Source organism: Strix aluco, chromosome 9, assembly GCF_031877795.1.
Source record: "Strix aluco isolate bStrAlu1 chromosome 9, bStrAlu1.hap1, whole genome shotgun sequence".
Lineage (NCBI taxonomy): Eukaryota > Metazoa > Chordata > Aves > Strigiformes > Strigidae > Strix > Strix aluco.
In genome coordinates this window covers 29,137,615-29,158,084 of record NC_133939.1, presented here as the reverse complement: position 1 = coordinate 29,158,084, position 20,470 = coordinate 29,137,615, and the positions used below count along the sequence as shown (strand labels likewise).

The 20,470-nt window shown below is 35.6% G+C and overlaps 1 protein-coding gene across 4 annotated transcripts in view; it reads right to left on the bottom strand.

Moving 5' to 3' along the window:
• The window catches only part of IFT80 (intraflagellar transport 80), a 55,454-nt gene that overhangs the window by 22,429 nt on the left and 12,555 nt on the right, over window positions 1-20,470 (bottom strand). For 3 of the 4 annotated variants that reach the window (XM_074834344.1, XM_074834346.1, XM_074834345.1), the window contains exons 6-9: window positions 18,436-18,504; window positions 11,168-11,277; window positions 10,516-10,605; window positions 9,366-9,503 (exon numbers count right to left, since the gene is read on the bottom strand). In XM_074834344.1, coding sequence (XP_074690445.1) covers window positions 9,366-9,503; window positions 10,516-10,605; window positions 11,168-11,277; window positions 18,436-18,504 — 407 coding nt within the window. Of the gene's footprint in view, window positions 1-9,365; window positions 9,504-10,515; window positions 10,606-11,167; window positions 11,278-18,435; window positions 18,505-19,219; window positions 20,002-20,470 lie in introns of all 4 variants that reach the window. The other variant, XM_074834347.1, reaches the window with a different exon arrangement.

Sequence of the window (20,470 nt, the reverse complement as noted above, 5' to 3'; positions counted from 1 at the left end):
AGCGGTGAAAGCAGCAGTGGACCTGGAGACACGCTGCACTGCCCAAGCAGCTCGCCAGCCTCAGGCAAACAGCACCAGAGCTTACACAGAAGCTCGCAAACTGCGGGCTGGCTGTTAAAAGAGGCTTTTAATAAAAAAATAAATGAGCTTTATACTCTCTAGCAACAGGACATAAGCTGCATTTAACGTTTTAATTCCTTTCCTGCCTCAGCACAGGGCACATTGCCCCCCATCCTGCCCACGCGGCCCCACAGAATTGCCTGTTCCAGTGCAACAGGGATGCACTTCAAGGCTCTTCAACGAAACAGCACATGATTTCTTACCCTTTGATGCCCCACCATATTTTCAGTCTCTCTGTTAGCATTGCAAAGAATAAATTATAATTCCCCCTAACCCAAAGAACAAGGAAGAGTTATTAAAACTAGCATTTGCTTTTTTCCTTCTGATCCATAGCATGAATGTAGTTACAAGAGAGGCGTTACATTTAGTACTAAATCTTCCTTTTCAATTAAATTTCCTCCAGTGAAGAATTTTACTCTTAAATTCCCTCAGCCTTATGTACAAGATTCCTCTAAGGTTTAGCTGGATCCTTATCAATACATTCTTGTCAAAAACTAGAAGGATTTTCAGACCAAGACACTGCTATTTCTTGCATCTCAGAAATACACTTCATACAAATCATCCCAAATCTCCAAACAAGTATTTCCCTGAAAGCAGATTACAAAAAAAGGAAATAACTCTTTTATGGACTTTTAGGAAGACATTAAACCAGGCTTTAAAACAAGAAGCAAATCTCAACTATTGCCTCTTCAGAACTGTGTAATGGAATATTGCAAAAATCATTTAGCAATTGAAGAACTACCCAAATATTCAAATACATTTGAAATCTTAAGAACAAAATCAGTAAGAAAAAACCCATGTGATTGAAGTTAAATGTAGACATTGGATTCTCATGACTTTTGGATACATGATACTATACCAAAGGGGAGACAGTTGGAAGAAAATACTCACCTAATGTTTCTAACACATTTCGTATTCTGATTTCTTTTGCAGTACACATAAAACCCAAGAAATACTAAGCCCTTCACACAAAGTCTTCATATGATTTATACAAAATGAAATCACAAATTTTACAGTGAAATAAAGGTGTCAGACTTAAATGTTCAATAGCAGGGAAACACAATGGGATGAAATTCAACCCCCCAGTTGTGCTAATGATTTGCAGAATATATGTAAGATGACCTACTGAGTTAAGGCTCTTTTACTGCCTATGCGCATAAGGGTGAGCGAAAGACAATGTCAGCACTGACTGAATTTCCAATTTCAAGCACTCAATTTTAAGGCTTCAGCTTCCATCCCTCTTGGCTGACAGACACGCCATTCACTGCCTATATGATCTGCAGTTGGGGAGGGTAATTACAATTTTTGGAGAAAAGTCCATAACCTACTCTTTTGTCTCAACGGGATGAATTCTGTATGAAACACTCTCTAGTAATTAAGAGCATAATATTTAACTATGTCTCACATCCTTATATGGCAAATGAGTAAGCTCTTGAGGTTGTAGGACAAATGATTGTAACAAGCACACTCAGAGAACGCTCTAAATGTCCTACATCTGAGACATATTTTTCACAGCTGGCCAGATGTGATCTATCTGAGAACAGTTTGAAGAAGCACTATTTCAAAACTGAATATTGGGATCCTCCCAAACAGACAAGGCTGTTTCTAAGGTCATTTCCCTTAGATCAAGAATCTACCCATCAGTCAGAATGCATAATAAAGGGGCATCAAGCCGTCAACTAAGAACCAGTTTAAGGAGGTTGAAGAATGTGGCTTTGGTGCTACTTTTTTGTGCACAGCAGATACACTGCAGCTTGGAGAGGGTACATTTCCAAAACTACTTTTTTTTTTTTTCTTTTAAACTAGAAGTCTTTTTTTTTCAGGTAGTTGAAATGCTCAGTAAAATATTTCCAGATTACAACCTAAATTAATAAATAAATAAAAAAAAAGCAGTTACAAAGTTTTATTTTCCAGTTATTTTTGAAAGCTCTCAGTATAATTCAGACCACTCCAGTGATTCATACTCCCTGCAGATGTCTGGTACATTTATCATGTACACAACATGTTATAATAAAAATAATTTAGCTCTCCATTTGCAAGATAGGAACAACTTTTAAAAACCAAAATAGCTGTTATGTATTTCCTAGATACACTGAGGTGGTTTTTTTTTAAAAAAAAGTTATGAATACGCCTATATGAATGACCGTATGAATGTTGTTTTAACATTAGTTGCAATATTATACTTTGGTATTACTGTGTGGCTTATACTTTTCCTGTGTCATAGTTAATTTTTCATTGAATTCAACAAACACTCTCAAGAACAAGAACAGTAGTTATAAAAGTTTCATTATATTAAATAAATACATAAAAGCAATAATTTAAGCTCCCCTTTTCTGATTGCACAGTGTAGTAAAAAAGATGAAGTATTATAGTCATTGAACACTGCCTGACTTCCATAAATGGAAACTGAGGAGGCTCTTGAGACATCGGTGAAATTATTTCAATGAGCAGATTCAGGGAACTCTGTGTCCCAGGAACAAGGACAGTCTTTCACATGTATTATATTGATGCTCCAAGACTCGATATGAAGGATCTAGTTAGTTACTATTTCTGGAATGAACACAATACATTAAGAATGGTTATCCCCATAACACCACAGCATAAACGTCCTGAAAAAACCATAGAGGGGAAAAAGTATTTTCTTATATTTTAAATGATAAGAGTAATACTGATGACAGCTGTGCAGAGGACACTTGGTTGTTCCTGGCTGCTCTCTGTTTCGGCTGTTTACCAGCATGTGGAACTTTGAACAGGGAATGCTGACATAAGCTGAACTAAAACTGATACTGCTGACCCTCCCCATGATGTCAGAATCTACACATACACAGCATACCTAATCCACTGACTTTAATAACAGTCTTTGCCCATTATTTTGCCTTTGTCTATGAAAAGAGAATGTGCACTCTCCCCCACAATCCATTCCAGGAATCAGAGCGCAGAACGGACTTAACAACAAATACCTGCTCTTGTCCTTTTATGCCCCAACTGATATAAACCAAGACAAGTGTGCTAGAACCAGACTTCCATCCAAGTCTGACAAAGAAAGTTTCAGGTCCTCTGAAACTGAGGACCTCTATTTCTTTCTTTCTTTCTTTCTTTAAGTGAAGGCTCTGTTTCCCTTGTGCCCCATAGGGCATTTCACATTAGTGCAGAGGCAGCCGACAGCTGAAAACATATTATAGTCTGAAAGTCCATTAAAAGCTGGCAATCAGCTCTCGCTACTTCTGAGTGATGAACCAACACTTTAGTGCAAACTGCCCAGAAGCTTCTCATCAGAAAATTACTATTAATTTTCTGATGTAATGGAAGGCAAATTGGATCTTACAAGATCAGAAAAATCAATTATCCAAAGCAAATTCATACTTAGGTGCATTAGAAACACCTGAATATGCACACATATATGGAATTAATTCGTGGGAAATATATATGTATATATGTCTATATACACACACATACACCCACCCTCCCGATATTTTACTGAGTATAAAATATAACGATATTTTACGATATAAGACTTACTGGGCTTTCAATTCCTATCACACAGGAATCCACAGAAGATTCTACAAACCAGAGACAACATGCATAACTGGAGACAAGGAAATCCAGTGCTACGTGTGAATATAGGGCAATTTACCCGAAGAGGAGAAACCATCCTTGACACAACTAGTGAAGTATAAAACTATGACAGGTTCCTGTTGCCTTCTTAAACATTTGTTGGACTTGACCCCAGTAATTAACGTGAATTATCAAGAACTAAGCCATGACCTCCAGGTCAGGTATTAAGCTGTGTATTAGAAGAACAAAAACAAACAAAGGATATCTAAAATTCTCCTTAAATTCAAGCACATTCTCACAATTATTAGACCCAAGAACTAAAACCAGGATGACAAACTGTCCCATATAAATTCTTAATCTTAGAAAATGAAACATTGATGTACTTCTTTAAATAGATTATTACTTCCATAGATGATCCATATGTTTTCATTTTCTTCCAGAAGTTACATTAGCCAATTCTAATAAATTAAAATATGCCAACTTGGAAAGAACTGGTCAACAACATAACTCCATGGAAAACCTATCTATCTGTAACATTTTTTCTTTTATTGAGCTACAAAGAATTCAGGATCATGACTGTTAATAAAGGTAGATGAAATAGAGACAGCGCAGGAAAAAAAATTTATTTTTGTTACACTGCCAAATGCATATCTCTGTGAAACAAGACTAAAACTAAATGTAATGGGATCAAAGCTCATTGTAACTCTATAGAAAACAGATTTGCTTGGTTTTTCATAGTGCTCTAGTTTAGGACAATTCAGCATGACCAGAATACTACAAACACATATGCACTATGTACATTAATCTCCAAAATCTTGCGCTCTCTTTTATATTTGTCTAATATATAATGTTAATTTAAAGCATAATTATGTTAATTTTATAATGGTCATATAATTTACTGTCATGTATGAAAATCATGGCTTTAATGCTAAACAAATTATCTTCAAAGCTTCTTCTCTGTAGATGCCTGCTATATTGTAGTTTTAAAATTCTTAGATGCTTTTTTTCCGTTAGTTTAAAAAAACTAGGAAAAAAGGACAAACACTGACAACTATTTAACATATGACTAACACTGGACATCAAATTAATGTAATTAACTTTGATTAAGCTCAAGTCTGTACTTTTGAGACAAAGCTGAATAGAAACACGTCATCACAGAGCTCCGTATTTTTTAGCCATAGCACCATACACACACTTGTTTTAAACAGGGTGGCAGGTGAGAAGTAGTCGTTACACTTGCAGAAAGTTTTCCTTTATTTTCTATAGATATTAGGCATTATTCCCTGATTTTTATTAAGTTTTCCAAATATTTTTTATAGAACTTGTAGCAAGATTAGACATTCCATGGAGCAAGCCATGGAATATAAAAAGCCACATATAACAGAATCAGTCAAATATGCAACCTACCCGTCTAGTCAAACGGCCACAATTCATTCTGTAATAAAGGAGAAAGTTTGTAGAATGTACATAATCATTTAAAAACATGAACTTACAGATCTATGCAGAGAACTGCTTTCATTACAGAGCATTTGCTAAGCATGGTGATGAAATCAAGATAAAAGTAAATCAAAGGGCAGTATTTAGCAGTCAAACATCAACTTATTTATGAAAACAGACTGTAGATAAACATCACCAAAAAAATGTTCAACAAGAGCACAATTAATCTGGAAAATAACAACCAAAATCAAATCAAACTGATCAGTCCCCATTAAGGGTAAATAAATCATTCATGGAAGAAAAATCTAAAAGGCCTCCCCAAAACAAAGGCATAAATATATTTAGTGTTATTAAAATATAAAGTTGATGTCCATCTTTGTGACCTTTTGTTGGCAATTTTAAAAGGATTAATTTGACCACAGTGTTTCACTTTAAAGTTTTTTATCAGTTATCCTTCTACACTCTCCAAGGCACTGGGAAAGCAACCTGTCTTTAGAGCAGATGGGTATGGTCCATTTTCTAAGATACTTATGTGGGAGTGGAGTGGGGAAGGAGGAAATCAGTGAATTTCAGTCATTCTTACCATCTCTTACTGTGTAAATATTTTGACCTGATCAGTAATGTCAAGGGAAGCATGCAGAGCCACAGGAAATAGCTTACATAAATGAACTTTTTAAGCACTGCCCTCCATCCAAGTGATTAGATTCTGAAAAACTGTGAACACCAGGAAGGCTAAAGACTATCCATCAATACATCCAGTTTTACATTTCAATATATATACTTTAAAATTTATCTTAGCCTTCTCTGCAGGATTAATGATCGTGGGTATTAAAGCAGGCAGCAAATTTCAACATTAAATATATTTTGTTTGGTATTCTGTAGGATAGCCATAATAATTTCTTTTCTATACATATTGTTATTGGAACAAAAGTGATTTTTAAATGAAGAAATAAAACTTCTAGAAGTTACTATTAGAATTGTAGTTTTCTTTTTCAACATGAAGCTGCTAGAACAAAGTATCCAGGTAGAAAGAAAAGAATAGGAGAAAAGAACATACACTAACAGAATTTAATTTAATTATGTCCCCAAACTGAACACATATGCTAGAGAAGAGTTAATGAGATATATATATCGCCTGATGGCTCCCTGAGGAGCAATTTGCCAATACAGCTCCATTACATCAGACATAATAAAAATGTCTATGTTGACCAGTAAAAGCCAGGTCTGGTTCTCTTCAAACTCCATCACTCTGGTGGTATGTGAATCATTCTTCCTTTTCCCTCAGTACTAGCAAAGCTACTTCTTTAGTAACTATTTACATTCAATGTCAGGAAAGAAAGTTTCATGAAAAATCATGACTTTTAAGATAATAAATTATCATTGTTAGCTGCTAAACAGACAAAGGCATCTGGCACTAGCTACTGTACATGCCTTTGTTTCTTTAAGAGTTGAGTCATAAACTAGGTAAAGGAACCCTTAATTTTATGAAAAAATAAACCTACCTGCATTAAAATTTCAAACAAAGTCCACAAGCCTGTTTAATATTAAACACTGATTAAAAAATTACTGGTTTTCAGCTAGCAGGAGTTGGAACCATACTTACAGTAAATTATATTACATAATAACTAGCAAGAAAAACAGTCAGGCCCTGGGGATCGGAAACAAAAGCTATATGCAACAAAACAGCACACATGACAGCAGAAAAAGAAATCTAGTAGTTTTCTTCCTCTTTTGCTGAGCCAGTCTTTGCCACATTTAAGCATAAATCTATATTGAGTGCAAAATACAATTCAGACTGCTGGTCTCACCCACACAAGGGCATATTTATTTCAGTTTACCTCTTGCTGGTATAGCTCAGTGATCCCAGCGCTCAGAAAGCAGATGGAAAGTGGTTGTGGAAGAAGAGGGCGTGGTTTAAAGTGCTGTTTTGAGAAGAAAATACTAATGGCTAGTCTGATGGTTTAAACCAATAGATGTTATATATATAGTCCAACACACATGTAATTATATAAATTGCTTTATACAAATATATCTTAGTTGGCTTCATCAACTGAAATATGGTATAGGTATATAAACACTTCTACAACAGCATATTTATATAGGGAGATGGAAAGGCAACAGTCAGGGTAGATTACTGCTTTAATTACATTTTAAGTGGAGTTGAGCGGTGTATTAAAATGGAGAAAAATCTTCCTATCCACCTTGCCTAGGAACAAAAGCCCTGAGGCAATCCTAAAGGACCCTTCTGAGGGAAGCAGCAAGTCTATGGGCAGATACGCGCACCAAGCTGGTAAAGATAATGACAAAATCCCACACTCAATGCCTAAAATTAACCCAGCCAGAAGAATGCCAGAAAGAGGAAAAGATGTCCCTCCCCACTGGTGGTGTAGCCACTTAACACCCATCCGAGTGTCCCACCCCCTACCAGCTGAGGCATGACTGCACAATCTTTGACTGTGTGTGTAGAGACAAGTTGTCCATTTTCTTCTGCAAAGAGAAAGAGTATCCAATTTTGAACAAAACAAAGGCAGACAAATCTAACAGGAAGATGTATCTTCTTTTAAAAGAATAATTTCAACAGTGAAAAACATCAGATGATGGAAATTGCTATCTGCTCTCCAGCCTTATACCAAAGAGAGAGAAAATACCTTCTTTACCTCATTATCTTTTACACCTACTTCAATACCTTTGTTACCTATGTGAGTAGTGTACCCCTATCTTTTGCACAAGTTCATACCTCAGGCTCCAACTCTACTCACTACCTTCACTCTTCTAACTTTTTAGTATGTTTCTAATGTACAGGTAATAAAAATCTCCTTCACATAAAAATCTTAAAAATGTAGATATCAAAACAACTTTTTTTAAAATCAGAAAATGAATATTTTCCAAAAGAAGTTGCATGTGAGTACTTTTGTTTCCCTTTAAGATAATTATCATCAAATTGTACTTATACAGGTTAAGTAGCAATAGGAAGTTTTCAAAGCAAGTAAGAGGAAAAGGCACAGAAAATAGAAACAATCCCTACTTCAGATTTAATGCCTAGCTCACACTTACTTCTGTCAAAGAAGATCAGCGAAACCAAAATCAGTACAGAAAGTGAAATATGAAGACTCAGAGATCTTATCCTGCATGCCTCTTGTCACATAATTTTTAAGGGCTCTTCTTCACGAATCTAAAAATACTCGAAACACATAGTTCAAGTTCATGGTAAGGAGAACCATGCTCTACCGAAGATGCCTGAAACACCACAGCAAACGCTGTCTTCTCAATCTGAGCAAGAGAGCAACAAACACAACAAGAAAAAATGTAGAGAATGGGACAATAAAAGTCCCAAACCAGCAAGGTTTGACGCAACACAAGTCTGAACAAAAACTTGCAGAAGCACAGGAAATCCAGAGACGATCAGGTCAATCTGTGCTCTGGGCTAACTTACTTAGAATACCATGAAGGCAGATGAAACTGCATTAAATTAATTTTCATTGGAGACCAAGTTGAAAAAAACCCTAAGTCAACAACAACAAACCGGGAGTAAAGCTTCAAGTAAGGAAAAAAAAACCCCAAACCAAAACCAAAGTTATCTCCTTTAGGAACCTTTCTCCTCTCACAACAGTTAAGAAGTAATAGAGATGCTCAGATGAGAGGATTAAAGTATGCCTTTATCTGGAAAAGCTGTGTCCTGTCTAGCCATCAGAAGTAGAAGCATGAATGTTTTCTTAGCTTCTCTACTACTACTGCTTTATCCTTACCATTTCTAATGCCTGATGATTGAATTTTGTGATCTCCTTGTGAGATGTGCTTGTCAACTCTTAGTATTTTTTCAGAAAAAAAGCTAAATAATAAAAGCACAAGACATTGATCTTCTACCTCCTCTTTAAAATAGGTTATTGTTATACACTCCATGCTTTTTATGGTTCATAACTGCATTTTACGGTTGCCTTACAAGAGACTCTTGTAAATTCTTTGTGTTTTTAAGGAAAAAAGCTAAAAAATGCACAGAAAAATTGTATGTCCTGAAAGGCAAAATACTACAAAAAAATTTTATCCAACCCGAAACATATCTAGAAGTGCAGCTAAGCAGAGCAAGAAGGCAGTATTTTAGTCAGATACACCCAGTAGAAAGGTGCTGGAAGTCATGACTAGTTTTTGCTAATAAAAATACCTGCCGGTACATGTATATCCTCAGGAATATTTACTGTATTATCAATAAGTTTGTACAATTCCACATCTGCTATTTCCCAAGAATTGTTACTTACCCCAGTTTTATCGCATAGACGCAAAGTATGAAAAGACCCCACAGCAAATAATTCTCCATCCACAGCCCAGGCAACAGATGTTATAGGATATTCATGGGGCTGTGAGCTGTAGAGTAGACGTCCATAACTGTCCCAAACCTTTAAAAAAATTAAATATATATCTATGTGAACATAGTTGAGGCATACCTTTACTAATTCTAGAGCTATCATCTTCCCTCATGATCATGGAAGTTGCAGAAATATACTAAGTTTTTTCAGTGCTTTTTGTGCAACTAGAAAAATCACATATATTTCATTTTCCATTAAAGGTTGTTCCTAATCAATATTGGTTTATAGACTTTGCTTTGCTGCTATGGCAAATGTTACATTATTCTGTATAAAATATTTTGAACGAATGATTTTTGTTCCCTGCATATTACTGTGAGTCTGTAAAATAACCACAAGGTTTATTCCATTTGCGCTCGTTTCCCAACAATGCAAGGCACCTCTGCAAATTTCCAGACCAAAGAGATTTTCTCACCGATTGAAGCCAACAGAATACCAGGAAGCCAGTTCACAGTGTGAAGTAATTTGATTTTAACACTTGGATTTTTTTTTTTTTTAATTTCTTAATTGTGTACATTTTTATGTACATTATGGCATTATACACTTAAGAGAATGATAGAACCAAATATGATACAATTAAAAATAAGTTCCCACTTAAGGGAAGAAGCACAATATGCGTTCTCTATTTTGGATATAGTATATACTAACCAAAAAATTTCTTAAGGGATTCACTAATGCTCCTGTAATAGAAAACAGCAGCTTTATCTCCTCTAATTTTATATGCCATTACCTTTTTCAGTATATGACATAGCTTATACTATTTCAAGTAATCATTTCTATATTTCTACAGATTTTCCTTTTGGAGTTTTTTTCACTTGCATGTTACCTATTTTATTCTGCCATATTTAAAAAAAAAATTCTAATACTAGACAGAGCAAGATGTATTTACAAATAATACAACTTATGGTTACACGTTTTTCTTGAAAACTGAAAGACTTCTCATTTAATTTTGAGCGTCCAAGTATTATTAAAATTAGAAAACATCAGAATGCCTATTATCTTTTTTGGACACTTAGTTTTCCCTAAAAAGTTAACCAGTACTCACCTTATATTTACAATCTTCACCTGCAGAAAGAATAAGATCGTTAACTGAGTTCCAGTCAGTTTTTAAAATAAGTCCATCGTGGGCTTTCCACTGAAATAGAAAAAAATAAATTAAACATAGATGCAACAAGTCTGACAACTTCTGGTTTTAATATTTATCATTCATCATTTACTAGCATTCATACACTCAATGTAGATCAAGGTTTCCAACAGTACAATTGCACAGACATCATCTCTTCTGCAGAAAAATAAATTAAATACAGCTTGAACAAGGCGAATGAAAGCATAACAATCTGCACTAAAAGCACGTTCTGAACGATTGCTTCTGTATCCTTCTGCCTTTTTGGAACAAAGGAAAAGGGAAAGGCTTCTGTATCTTTTTGCTTTTTATTTATGAAAAGGGAAATGCTTAGTCATGTGCCTGAAGAATATTCACAGCAGAAACTATCAAAATTTTTTTAGTTTAGAGAAATGAACAATCTCCTTATTCTCAAAAAAATGAAAAACTGGCGGGAGCAGGGAGGTAGAAATGAGCCATATGTATGTTGCATGGAAAAATTTAGCACAAACATTTTATGTTTGGCAAAACTCTAATTAACTGCAAAAAGTTTTCACGTGGAAGTGTGAGATAATCTTAACGTATGTAATGATACCTGCAAAACTTTAGCATTTGGCTGAAGAGGTTTAATAATCAGCTGCTTCCCTGAAGTATAGAGAACTTTTTCAGAATCAGGTCCCCAGGCTACTGAGTACACTGGTGTTCCTGTAGACAGTAAGAAAGAAAGAGAACATTCCTTATGATTATCTGATCAAATTATGCAGAAACTGATATAGCTGCTTCAAACTGGTTACTTAAAAATCACACATCAAAAATTCAGGAGCGGGAGAAAGCCAAACTAGGGGCAACCATTTGTCCTCCACGCTTGTCTGACTGCACTTGTGGCCATGCTTACTGGTTCACTTCACGTTTTAGCCACAGAAACACCAGTAAGAGGCAGATGCAACCCAGAAGGACAACTCTGAAGACTTTAGCTGATGCTGCATACCCTTCCAACACTCCTCAAGGAAATAAAAATACACAGGGTGAAGTCCTGGCAAATTCACTCAAGTAAACCGTCAAACACCTACCACTTTCAATGGGGCCACTCTAAACTTAACTCTGAACAACTCAACTCTGTGCAAAACAAATAATGAAGTGATGGCTTGTCCAATAGTACATCTGGGCTACTGAAAATGCGTGTGACTACTACTGCTATAGGTATCTCCTTTTCTCATAGAGTACCTATCCATTTTTTCAATGCATCACTTAAGACCTACCAATTTTATTGCAAGGTCTGTCCCAGCAGACTCCAACTACATTTACCACTTTCTTCTTCATGCTCTCTATAAAACCCCCTCTGGAAGAATTCAGACCACCAAATTTATTCTTCTATTGTAAGATTTCTTCTTTAGTCAAATCATCTTCATAACTAGACAACTTTGTTTCTTCAGCTTCACTGAAACTCACGTATATACTCCCAATTGTTTTTGTTTCCCCACTCTTAAAATAAAAATCTGACCAATTTATTCCAAGATATAGTTGAGCAAAACAAGATGACACTGTCCTTCTCATTTCTGGGTCACCTTTCACGTTTAAGGTGCTTCTCTCACACCTTGATGTGCTGATCCCCTGGCCCATGGTTAACCAGGACACCGCAAAGATTTGTGTTCTCCTTTCTATTTGTACAATTTTCTCCATTATATCAAAGTTCTTCATGGCTAGTTCACTTTTAAGGTCTATCTACATTGTGGCATCTTTCATTCAGTATTAAAATGTTATCTCTTCCCAACTGATCAGTTCACAAAGTCAGCCTTTGATGCCCAGCTGTCGAATCTTCAGATTTTACTTCTTGTTATATGTTTAGTTTGTAGACACTTTCTACAAATACCTACAAAACCATTTCATGTTTACCTTGAAATCCCTGCAAACTTGTTCGCCAGAATACCTACAGTATGATTAAATCTAATGCTGAGGCCACTAACTGTGATGCTGACCAATACCCAATTTAAAACCAACAAATATTTGTATCAAAAGTAAGCCCAGCAAGTCAGGTAGATGGTCCATCATGTCACCACCTATCACTTTAATACTGTGTTTTTAATATTGCACCTTTCTCAAACCTCATTAACTATTGCCATTTACCATGCTATTAATTTGTAAAACTTCTTTGTAAGTGAACAGTTTTACACAACTCCAGAAAACAAACAGTAATAGCTGCATTTTATATTTAATCTTTTATACTGATGCAATTTTATTCACAGTTGTCACTTAAGAGATACAGAAAATCAACATGACAACAGTCATCCTAATACTCATCAACAGACCTCAGAAAATAGCTCTTTTCACCTACAAAGGTGAGACTGAACACAAATGTGGCTAGGAAAAGCTTTGTATTGCACCTAAATTATTCTTTGTGAAATGTTTAGGCTCCATAATTAAGCCTCTAACAAAACACATATTTTTTGCTTTGCTATACATATAAAAACCCAAACATCCCCCACACAAGCAACTTACAAAACACATGAGAACAAATAAAACTAAAAAGAGTGGTCTGTAGACTTCACAGATTTTCCCCAATTAATTGAAAACATTTTTTTTTTCCAGATTGAAAACTCCAGAATGATGTATCTAGAATAAGGCTGACTGTTTCGTTTTAAAACCATGTTATGTTGCAGTTTTCAAATGACCTTTTTTGAAAACAGAAGAAAGTAAAAAATTACATGGGAAAAGCATCCAGGAAAAAAAAAAAAAAAAAAAAATCAAAATCAGACTTGCCAACTATGCAAATATTTTCCATAGTACTTGACAGGATTAGTCTCCCCTGAAGAAGAATAATCATTGATTCCTTGCAAATAAAACTAAGGAAGTTAAGTAAAGAGCATGTCCAAACATTTATTTCTATCACAGCAAAAGCCCTGTAGCAATGGACAGCAAGTTTCAGCACGGCCTCAACATTACAGTGCATATAAAACTGCAAGGAGGGAGACTGTGTAATAAGACCCTTTCAGACCATTCTCTTTACTTTGTGTAAAACTTGCTTCCACACCTTCTGAAATGGGAAAGAAAAGGCTTATTTCAGGCATCTGGTTTTCTCCAACAGGCTGAATATTGTCACTGGCAGAAATGAGGCCTCTGTAGACACAATTCAATTGTCTAAACACGAGCACCTAAGCAATGTGATGTACCTCGGGTACTCTAAGATAGGCAGGTGGAGCTTACAGACCCGACACAGGACCTGAGGGAGATCTGTCTCCTTCCAGAACAGGTTAGAGGTGAGGCAGAATAGCCCAATGAACTTCAAATGGCACACTTACATTAACACAACTGAATTGTACCCCAAAAGTTCTGTTTGAGAAATCAAAAACACCTCAGAAAGAGCAACTGTTACAACCTAAATGTTGGTATTTGACAATTTCATCATTTTAGAAGAGGAAAATGGAAAAAAATTCTCCTAAATTCTCAGAGAATTTACTTCTTAGGGAGTCATGCATATTTCAGCTGATAACCAAGTATTGATCAAATGAATTAAAATCGAGCAAATAAACCATTTTTTGTACATCTATCACTTATGGTAATAAAAAACCCCAGAAGGCTTAAAATACGCTCTTACAGGGTAAAATTTTCAGACACTTTTGGCATATTAAGTTCCATTTCAAAAAATGACTCAGGAGTATCTTTTTCTGGGAATATTTTGATGAGATTTAGATACTTAAGCAACTGAACCGCTACATCAACTGTCCTAAAATCATCTAATATCTTACCACTTAAGCCTTCAAATTCTCTCTCTGAACAAAAAACTGAAACATCAATTCAGCACACTCAACTCAATTTGAGTTTCCAAATATTCAAACTCTAAACTGAGACCTGGTTTATAGCTTCTGAATATTTTTGTACTTTGTATATTTTCTTCTCTGAAGGCATTTATTTTATGTTACTCAGAAATACAGAATGATGTGATTTTTTTTTTTTTTTAAACTCATCAACCATTACAGGAGACAACTCACAGAAACATGCAACATGTATTAAGTAAATCTGGCACTAGCTATTTTCCTACTGGCAGCAATTTATGTTGAAAATGACATAAATTCTGTCACCAGCTGTACAGAAATTCTAAATAAACTAATTTTTGTCCTGCTCTAATGCTGATTTAACAATCAGAAGACTTTTATATTTAAACCAAATGTTTAACTTTTTTATGATGGCTGACTACTTAACCACAATTTCCAGGGCTTAACAGCAGGAGCTAAGTTAACTCATTTCCTTCTGCACTTAACAAGAACTTGGTTGGGAAAAGACTGCCAACACATTGCATTGCTGTGGAAAGAAAAATTCAGCAGAACAGACAAACTGCAGTGAATTGCATTGGTGATCAACAGCTTCAGGAAAAAATACTCTCTGAGTAAAGAAGTGAGAAAAGCGGAAAAGGTGGGCTGAGAGAAGATCTGAGGGAGGAACATCAGCATTAAGCACCCAGGGTGGGCTTTCCACATCTCGGTGCTCTACTAGCAGACGTTAATCCCAAATAAAGCATTCCCGTGGCCAATGCATACAGCAGATAAAGAGCCAGGGCTGAGTGCAGGAGCGATAGAGCAGTCACTGACACAGCCACAGCAGATACTTCGGTAATTAGAACAGCAAGTCCGTGTGAGACTTTTTACTTTCACGGGAGTAGAAACGTTAATTCAGAAGATTTTATGTCTCTCTATGGCAGCACAAAAAATAGGAGCTGCAGTTGGAATACAGTTGTCCCTTAAAAAGGAAGTTGCACTTCTCAATAAACATGTTGTAATTAAACTGCATTGCAACTGCTGTGATTTTGCTTCCATTAACCAAAAAGGGAACCTACACACCAATTATTCATATTGCTCCTTGGTGCTTACTCAGCATACTAGTCACTGGAAGCCCATCAGAAAGTCAGCTGGGCCAAAAGACAAAGTACTCAAGAAACATACAGTCTTAAGAGTACTAGATGACAAATTCAATTTGAAAGAAAGGTGTCACAAATCACCTGAAGCATTAGAAATCCATCTGAGGTAAACTGGCAGAGGCACAATAGGTCTGTGGGTAATGATGTTTAAATGATAATTGTGTCATATTCTTTTATAATGGGAAGTCATGGCTTCAACAAGAATCCAAAAGCACATGGAGAGCACTGACTTGGTTGGCACAATGTACGTGTGTTTTCATAAAGGTTACGGTGATGTCCTTTATCAAATGCTTTGAAAGAAAGTAAGTTTTCATAGCACAAGAAATAAAGTCATCCCGTGGATTTAAAACATGACTTTCCCACAAGGAATTACTCCAGTCTTGACTGGAATTAGGGACACCAGAACAATTACCAGGATCGAAGCAGGTGCTCTAGCAATGGAATACTCAGGGTGGATCCATGAGACTTCCTAACTTGCCCTGAAGATTCTCAGATCTTGGAGTAAGAGTAAAGTTACCAGCAAAGCTGTCAGCTTCACTGGTGGGACAGACTAAAGAAATGGTGCTGCAGAATAATCTGGACTGTTGTGAGGAAGGCAAACCTGCATTCGACTTAATTTTCAGCTTGACCTTTGACTCTGTAGAGGACTTCGAGGGTTAGAGAGCCAGTGGTTTATGAACCTCAGGAGTAGCAGTTCTAGACAGACATTTATTTCAAGAGAGGCTATGCAACTGTGGACTCAGCACTGCTCCTCCTAACCAGATGTTTGGCCTGTGAAGGATTCGGTTAGTGCAGGTGGCACCGCTGACACTACAGACATCACCTCAAACAATCTTAGTGTCAGAGTCTACAAACCACTGTAAAAATTTGTGCTGATAGAGACATCTTTTCTTTCACATGTGGACCTTTATACATCCTACTCTTCATAATTCTGTGGCTCTCTTGAACACAGACACTTTGAGCACAGTGTCACACTGCAGTGTGTACACCACTGAATACACAGAGAAATCTTGCTTTAACCATAAACCTGTGGGTTACCAACATATACCAGAGATCCATGAAAAATAATCAAAACATATCAGTGCATCGTGTCAGCTGGAAGCCCAAAGGATTGCAAATACAGCATTTTTGAAAGAAGCTTTCAGTTTAAGGAAAAGAGGGAACAAAAGGATGAATATTAAGATAATCCAAGGACGAAGAAGTGAGATCAGGCTCAAAGAACAACGCAGCCGTAACAGCAATACTACAGCTAGAGGCTGAATGTAGTAGAGGTTATGAGGTCACACTGTCTTTATTCCATGCATTGGCATGATGGCAGGACATGCGGCCAGAGCACTCCATATAAGTACTGAAAAAGCTAAAAAAGGGAAAAATGTATGTTCATGTTTTTGTAGTGAACAACAATCCAAAGATAGAATAGGCATGTGGACCATCATCCAAAGATAAGAGCCTGAAAATTTATTTCTAATACAAAGAGTGGAATGAGTAGAAAGAATGTTAGCAATGGGAAGCCTTTCATTTCTCAAGGAGATAATAAAGGAAATGAAAAATTAGCTCAAACATGATATACCTCTCAAACAACATAACAATTTCTGCAGAATCCTATCCTAATCCCAGGTATGTTAGTAGATTACAGAGGGGTCTGTGGGAATCTGATCCTGTAAATTTAAAGTCTTTCTGAGCCTCACAGGCTCTTCTCTTAAAACACAAATAAAAGATGACAATTATTCCATGGGGACTCAACTGTACTTTTATATTGTACCAGAAACTCTAAGAAATCAATGAAAATTTAGCTTGCATATTTCAAACTGGAACATGTCTCTTACTTTATAAGCTTCATCAAACCTTAAATAAGCACAATTAAGCATAAAAAACCTTGAAACATATCAACTGAGAAATACTGAAGAGTGTGTGCTTCAACCTTTTTTTTTTTTTTTTCAAAAAAATTATAGTTCAGTTGGCTTATCTTTCTACATTGTAAGCATGAAAAAACATTACATCTGAATATGAACTTCCTTAACAGAATTGAAATACATTTTACATTCACTCCTGTGGTTAAAATGCCTTCAACAGGTTGAAAGAATTTAGATAATTTGTTTTAGAAAGAGATAAGGGTCTGACATTTAACCCAACCCCAGGTGCATGTGGTTTCTTAAAAAATGTCAAAAGGTCACATGATCTCAATGTATGAAGTCTAAAAAACAAAATCTAGCTCAGTATCTTCACTGAAATATTACAAAAATGTTAGAAATTATGATTATAAAAACTATCAAACATTGTTTGTATAAATATGTATTTACTGCTTATACTGTTGCACTTTACAATAATGTGATGTTAAATTGACTTCAATAACTGGAGTACTATAGGATGTATAAAACTGTAGTTACAAAGCCAAGATCAAGGTTTGGTCTCCATGGCCCCAGTTCAACAAAGAACTCAAGCACAGGGATTGTTTCACTTCAGCAGGGCTGTTTGCATATACTAAATTAGTTACTGTGTTAAACAGATAAATGAACCAAGGACTGTTGAGAGTTTTAAAGTTCAGAGGAACTAACCTACACACACTTTGCATCTTTCAAGCTTTCTTGCAATGCTTTTAGAGATTTTTTTTTTTTTTTTTTCAGTTTCACCATAACAGTCTGTGGCTTGGTATTAAAAACTGGATTTTTTTATTTTTAGGTCTTTAGCCCCTCCAGAATCCTTAAGATGAAACTGAAACTACTGCCTAAAAATACTTTTCATTTAAAGAATTTTTTTTAAAGATAATCACCTTATTAAAAATCCAGTTCCCCCTGTATTCAACTATGATTTACATTTAGTTTTAGTTAAGTTTATCCAGGCCTTAAGATCCTTAGACAAACCATTACTGCCAGATTTAGGGCCTGTTATTTAAATATATTTCATAATAACCCAAATTAAAAAGGTCTAATGGAACTCTAAGAAAATTAACTTACCTTGCTGAGCTAAAGTGGATCTCAGCATTCCACTTTTAGACCAGATTTTCACTTGGCCATCTTCACCAACTGTAAAGTTATCACAGAAATCGTCAACTTAAATGCAATAATAAGTCTAACAAATATGGCACTTGTATTTACCTAGGAAACACTAGAGTTAGAATAAGTCCAGGTCTTCTTACAGGTAAATATTGTTTATGTAGTCTTCCTAACATGCAAATAGATAGTATATTAAGGAAAAATATTTAAGGCTGTTGTTCTGCTATTATCAACAAGTCTCTTCCTGAAAATCCCTATAGTCTTCTTATCTGAAGCTGCTCCTGGGAAGAGAAAGTCCACCACTATTTAAGTATCCTAAGTTTTGTATTTTCTATTCAGCTTTGCTAGTGCTTTTCGTCTATTTACAGTTCAATGGCCCCGAGGCTGATTAAATGAGTCTCTGAGGAGCCCAAAAAGAGTAGGAGCAGATTTTATGTATTAAACTGGAGGCTTCACAGTTGATAAACGGTGAAACTGAAGATAACTGAAGGCTCCATTTGGAGGCTTAAATTTTATAACATAACTGTGTGTTACCAAGAAACTCAGTTTACTTATTAAAGATTAAGTTCTTATACACTATACAGCATAGTTATATATACATTAAGAACACAGATTTCCTAGCATGCTATCATATTTAAAATATACAGTTCTGGGCCTTCATTTAGGCCTCCCAGATTCAATTAATGAGGAAAAAATGCACCTAGATGCTTAACACCATTCTTCCGCTCAAAGGTAATTTACTTACCAGATTTCAGGTTTTTACATCTGGCCAATATAGCTTTTAAGTGTTTAAAAAGTGTAAAACATAAAATTTAGAAATATTATTTGTGCACATTTGATCCTGTTAAAGCAGAGCCATAGAGAAAATTTTAACTGATACAGTATCATCAATGATTCAACTCTTCCTCACAGTATAGCTGTGGTATAAGGGTAGTTGATCTTCTCAGAGTACACTGTCTGGACATGGCGATGAATTCCCATACTCCCCGTAAGTGTCATGCAGTCTTTCCAAAAAAAAAAAAAAAAAAAAAAACAACCCAAAAAACCAAACAAAAAAAAAGATTGAAGAGGCAATTGGCAATTTTGACTTTTTCTTTGGAGATGTTCCTGAAGCAAATCTCTCTTTAAAAAAGAACAGTATTTCTATCCCTCTGGGATTTCAGAGGAACATGCCAGGGTTCCTTGAAGCAGCATTTTAGAGTCAGACTGAGTCTGGAAACAAGCAGATCCAAAATTATCTTCAGTACTTCTGGACTGAGTTGGAATTTGTCCAAAGAAATCAGCTGTGCTAGATCAACAGGAGGCTGCAGAAAATTCTGACACCAACAGAAATCCCATAAAGGAGAAGGCCATCACAGGAAATTTAATTAGCTTCCCCTTAACATCAAGATAGAAGTTTTTGACAAAAATGCCAAAAGCAACTAATTACTAAAAGATTTAGGACAAAAAGACATGCAGAGACGCAGACACTGGGAGATCACTCTCGATAGAGGAGAGGGTTAGCCTGCAGCTGGATCTACACCACTCCTAATAATTGAGAAAGAGAAGCACAGGAATATTCAAGATGCTCATGAGGCCTCAAGTAAGCTTCCCCAGCTAAAACCCCAAAATGTCATCTGCAGGAATGTAAATGTACCAACTTAGCAATCTTTTTTGGTAACAGATAAGGAAAAAAAAAAAAATCAAATATTCTCCTTTATGAAGTACAGAACATCTGCAAAACCATGTTAAGCCCTCTGATATTAAAAACACTTATTTTCAAGTAAATAGGGTAGCATCTAATAAATAGGATGACTAAAAAAGCTAAATGTTTTTACTAGATCTTCTATTAAAATAGGTATTCTTCTAAAACAGCATTAATCAAATAGTGCAAAATTAACTTCTATTTAAACATGGTGATAATAACCCCAGTGATAATGAAGACATAAAAAAAGTATCTTATTATAGCTAACTTCATTTATATTGTTGATTTTCTGTCTCCATTTCTCCGCTTTCT